This window comes from Symphodus melops (genome assembly GCF_947650265.1).
Source record: "Symphodus melops genome assembly, chromosome: 2".
In the NCBI taxonomy this organism is placed as follows: Eukaryota; Metazoa; Chordata; class Actinopteri; order Labriformes; family Labridae; genus Symphodus; species Symphodus melops.
The window spans coordinates 12,595,686-12,601,049 of record NC_136692.1 but is presented as its reverse complement, the minus strand read 5'-3'; the positions used below and the strand labels follow the sequence as shown (position 1 = coordinate 12,601,049).

The 5,364-nt window shown below is 38.9% G+C and overlaps 1 protein-coding gene across 1 annotated transcript; it reads right to left on the bottom strand.

Annotated features, from left to right (window-relative positions):
* Nucleotides 1-2,093: 2,093 nt before the first annotated feature.
* Nucleotides 2,094-3,607, bottom strand: sfrp2 (secreted frizzled-related protein 2). Its single transcript, XM_079338198.1, has 3 exons — nt 3,036-3,607; nt 2,720-2,800; nt 2,094-2,405 (listed from the first exon to the last, which is right to left on the bottom strand). Exons 1-3 carry the CDS (start codon nt 3,535-3,537, stop codon nt 2,101-2,103), a joined length of 888 nt encoding a protein of 295 aa, XP_079194324.1. The 5' UTR covers nt 3,538-3,607; the 3' UTR covers nt 2,094-2,100.
* Nucleotides 3,608-5,364: the final 1,757 nt, after the last annotated feature.

The window sequence follows — 5,364 nt, the reverse complement described above, 5'->3', positions numbered from 1 at the left end:
TATCCCCCCTCCAAACAAAACCGTTGAAAATTGGTACAAAATAAGTCACGGATAAATTGATATTAAAGCACTTTAGATGTGTAAAATATTCTAACACTAACTTTAAAAACTTCCATCATGTTGGCCGGTGGTTCTCAAGGTGGGGGTCGTGAGCAGTAAGAAAACCTAATTTAAATTAAACAACGTATTGTATACTTTACCAGTTATTGTAAATTATATATATATTAAAAAAAAAGAAAAAAGTTTAACTTCAAATTAAACATCAAGTGAAATTAAAATAGTGTATGAATCTTTATTTTGTTATGCAAATGTTATTTTTCACATGGCAGTGCATGTGTCTGCTGCTCTTTACACATACAAAGATGCACACACCTGTGGGTCTATTAAGTTGTGTATCTTCACTAAGTCCATACATGGACATTTGTCGTCAGCTTCTAGAATTTATTTAAATAAATGAGTATGAAATAATATTAAGGGTGTTTGGTAGTGTGACAGGTTAGATCCCTCAATCACTTTTAGGGATTGAGGGTCCCTCGGTCTCTGGCACCCTTACGGAGATGCAAAGTTCAAAGTTTTGAGAGCCGTTTTTACTATCAAAATCCACTGGGCGGCAGCATTTGACAATTAGCAACAGTATGTTTTCCTGTTATGATTTGTGCTTCCTTTTCTCAAAAAAACAAAAAGGTATTTCAAGCATGACTATGCTTTTAATCGATTAAAACTTTTATACAAGAATAAAAGACAGTATGATATTTACACAGTAATACTTTTAAAACAATACTTTACATTGCACACACACACCACACAGTTAATTGTGCTTCACAAGGTACTGCTCATCAAATTAACACGATCAGCCAATAAGTTTATGTTTATATCAAAACTTGTCCCCCAAATCAAAACTTAGAAACATAAAATGAAATGTGTAAGTTGGAAGTAGAAAAATATTTGTTTTGTGGTAGAAAAGAAGTGGCTCAAGTACAAAACAATGATCCAAGAGTATTACAATGTTGAAGAGGAAGAGAATATAGCCAGCTATCTCTCATTTTTGCTTGAGAAAACAGTAGAAAAAATACAAACCTTATTGTGTCTTTGAAGATCACACTACACACTGGGATCACAGCTTCACTCAATATGCAACACACAGAGATGAATGACATTTTCTGTGATGTAAATACAGCATACTTAACCATCCAAACTAAAGCCTTTCACTTGAACACTTAAGTCACGTAGCCCAAGCAGTTGTGGGATTTAAATCTTTTTTTTTTTTTTTTTGTCCTTCCATTAGTTTTGAACAGACACGAAAACAAGCAACTAGCAATGATTAACATAGTTAAAGAAGTGCCCAATGATGTTGGCTTTATATTTTGGGGTTATGACACTAATGACTGCAGAAACGAACCCAAGAGAAAAACCAGGAGAAATCAGCTGGACTCACCCCTGGCAGTATTTAACAGTAGGCCACATCTGCCAGTGATTTCTTTTGGAGTCAATCATTTTTAATCCCAGATTCAACATGCTGCTTATTTTCACTCTAAAATGTAATTAGTAATTCCTGTACACCTGGGACTCCAGCTGGGAGCAATTAGCTGCAATTAATGAGGTGACATCAAAGGCTGCTCCCCAGGAATACAAAACTTCACTTCAATCTGACCACTGGGGGGCACCAAACGCCAACTATAAGTGCAATATGAGTGGAAGTCATTGTTTGAACTTCATAAATATCCCCTTTTAAACGATGAAAAGTTTTTTTTCTGATAGCTATCAACGGGTGCCTATAGTCAAAATCATGTTATAAATGGGCTTCTTGGTGAATGTTACTTGAGTGTATTTGATTGACACATTGAACCCTGAAGAATATGAATATCCACAATAGTTATTGTTGCAGACAGGCAAACGTGAATAACCCGTGTTTTGGTTGCTGAAAAGTTTGTTTTTCAAAGGCCAAAAAAAAAAACATCTTCTCTGGAATAGCCATAGAGAAGGAGAAAACTATTATTGCAACTTTTGTGACTACTTGACGAAGATAAATGAAAAGATCTCGACTATACGCTTCTCAAACGGATACATAAGGCCAATGCTCTTTTTTGGGGGGGGTCTTTTCTAGCACTGCAGCTTACGGATACTGCGAGTAATCCTCTTGAACTCCCGCTGTCCCTTCTGCCATCGCTTGAGAGACGTGATAACCAGATCTCCGTCCATCTTCTGGCCCATGACCAGGTAGGCGGCATTGATGTCGTTCATCTCCTCGCACACACACTGCAAGCCGTCCTTCAGCCACAACACGGTCTTCCTCAGGTCACGCTCCGTCACGCCGTTCAGCTTGTAGATGGTCTTGCTCTTGGTCTCTGGCACTATCTTTGTGTCCCCGTTAATGTAGAAGATCTCCTTCACTTTGATCTTTAGGGCTTATAGTGCAAGCAGGAGAGAAAGTAAGGAATGGAGACTGGAAATGTTTACAGAAAGTGTATGGACATCCTCCTACTTGACATGCTGCTCTAATGAAAGCCATGTGAGAAGCTCAAGGTCTGTGCAAGGCATATGGTTTGAAGCCAAAATGCATAAAATAGGGAGAGAAATCCTCGATGCAATTCACATCTTCGGACTTTGAATGAGGAAAAGCGAAAGTCTCTTTATATTGCCTAAAATCTGCTGAAATCTTTCTGTATGGCCTTCTTGGGCCTTTGAAACTGGACTACTTCAAAAAAGAGGATGTACTTACCGAAGTCATTTTTGCACAGATTGTCAACAATTTCGTTGTCATTTTCATCTGTTTCCTTGCAAGCATCGCACACTCTTGGCACTAAAACATAAATTAGACATGTTTATAGTTACATAATCCTCCATAAACAGTATATATTACATGGAAAACCATTCTTTTCGCGCATCAATCTCATGCATAATTAAAAATAGGCATAGCTAGGCCTACATGATGTATTTACAACGATTTGCCAGTTTCTGCTCAGGAAATGTGGAATTCATACACAAGACTTGAACATTAAAATGTGCTTCTAAACTGCAGTTTTACGTCATCATACCTTCTTTAGTGACTGGTGCAACGGTCTCCATCCCTGCAGGCGGAATGCACAAGTCATTATCGAGTGGGAATCGGTTGCAGTCCAACATATTCGGCCACGGGAACCCAAACGCGGACATCACAGGCGCGCATCCGTTCTTGACGCTCTCGCACAGAGATCTGCACGGCTGGATGGGCTCGTCCAAGTCATCCAAACACACGGGAGCGAAAAGCGAGCAGAGGAACTTTCTCGTGTCGGGGTTGCATTGCCTCCGCACCAGCGGGATCCAGGACGAAGCTTGCTGCAGAACTTCATTCATGGTTTCGTGTCCGAGCAGGTTTGGGAGACGCATCTCTGTGTACTCGATATCGTGGCACAGTAGGAAGTTTGCTGGAATTGGCTTGCAGTTGCTCTTTTTGGGGAAAAATTCATGCTGGCCAAAGTTGTACAATCCGTGAATAGCTTCCATGCAGGGGAGTGTTATTACCCACAAAACGGTCACTGTAGAGACAAAAGCTCTCATTTTGTTTGCGCGTAAACACTGAATGGTACAAATGTGAAATCAAGAGTTGTTCAGTATCAGTAAGCTTGGAGGGAGTCTCTGTCAGTGGCCAGCTCTTACTGTAACAACAGGTTTTCTTCGACGCTTGTCTGGGAGGAGTCTGAATGCTGTGCATAGAGACTCCCCCTGCTTGGTTTTTTAGTCTCCATAGATCAAAAAAGCCCACATTTTTATTTATTGCTCCTTGGGTCTGGTAGACATGTTTGATTTTTAGTTACAAGTCAGACTTTTTAATTTATCACCGTAACTGTTTCCCTCTCTCTAATTCATTTCCCACCCTTTATGGAAATAATAACAAAACTTGTCTGACACTTTCCCTCATTACGCTCAAATCAACAGAAATATGACCTGTGTGATCCTTTACCTTGCTGTTTTTTTTGTGTGCCTGTGCTGTAAAATAGTTTTGAAATGTTGTCAGAAAGGGTATTGAGCTCGGTTCAGTGAAGCGTTATTTTCCCATCATTAGTAGTTTAGTGGGGAAATTCTCTGGGCAGGGCTCTCTTGTGCCACATGGTAAAATATTGTTTGCCCCACTGTGAGAGGCAGAGCAGCACTCAGGACACCCAGGGGGGGAAACCCAATATGCCGCCTCCTGCTCTACAGGCTCCACTTCAGCTTCATTCTGCTTTGCAGACAGCAGTGTGGTTCTTTTCAGCACTGGCCTCCCTCTTGTTGTAATGACCAAACACTTAAATCTTATTTGTGGAATATTTTCGTAAGAAATGTAAACTCACCTAAATGACAGAAACACATTTCCACTCAGATATTTTTAGTTTTTTAGTTCCAGATTTAGAGATGTCTGTCACCAAGATTCCTGCTATGTACAGAAAACCTAAGTGTCAGTGTATCCATTCATTTTTCCATTTGTTCATGACGACAAATCATTTCCAATTATTTTCTAGAAATCTCGGCTTCTTTCATTATCTTCACATAATGCTGGTTTTCCAGTGGAAACTACTTATTTTAAGTTATTTTTCTTGTTATCTCGGGATAACAAAGCTGTTTTTTGTTATAACATATTCATAAACAACAGACTTCTTTCTGGTGAAAATCGATATACACTTGTCACTGTGAACATGCTATTTCCCCCACTAATGAGGGCACTTAACTCTTTGGATATAAGATGATTAAGTCAAGATCTTGAGAAAACAACCAGAAACGGCTCTTTGTTGTAGGAAAACAGAGTACAACGTTAATACGTCAATAAAGAGTATGGATGCATAGCCACTTAGGGTCTTACATAACTACCACCTAAACACTAATAGAAAATTATGGGTTTTTTTTTTCTTTTTCAGATTTAATAAATTGAAGATTTTAGATTAATTAAAATGATTTCACTGTCCCTATATCTATTCAATATTCTCACATTTCAGCCCTGTAAACCTTATACCGTCCCTTCTCTTTTAAGGAGCTGGAACAATCATTTGATTTAAAGGCATTTAGTTTTAGTTAATTAAAGCATGCATTTAAAGTTTAAAGCTCCAGAGGAGAACTTTACAGGAGCATACTTTAGCCAGAAATTAATATTTTTGTCTGCCCTGAAACGAGACTGAACCTGAAACTGACGTGTCCATCCTATGTGCATAAATGTTCTGCACCTTTAAATTTAGCGTCTGAATGTTTATAGTAAAGGGAAAGGAAGTGTTGCCCTAGACTGGTTTCGTATAATGTCATAAATCTACGTTATAATTTGGCTAGGACTATTAACTAGGAATAGGAGAGCAGAGCTGTACTTGTAAGAGGACATGTTATAACTGCAGAGTAATTAACCCAATGAGGTTGGGATCT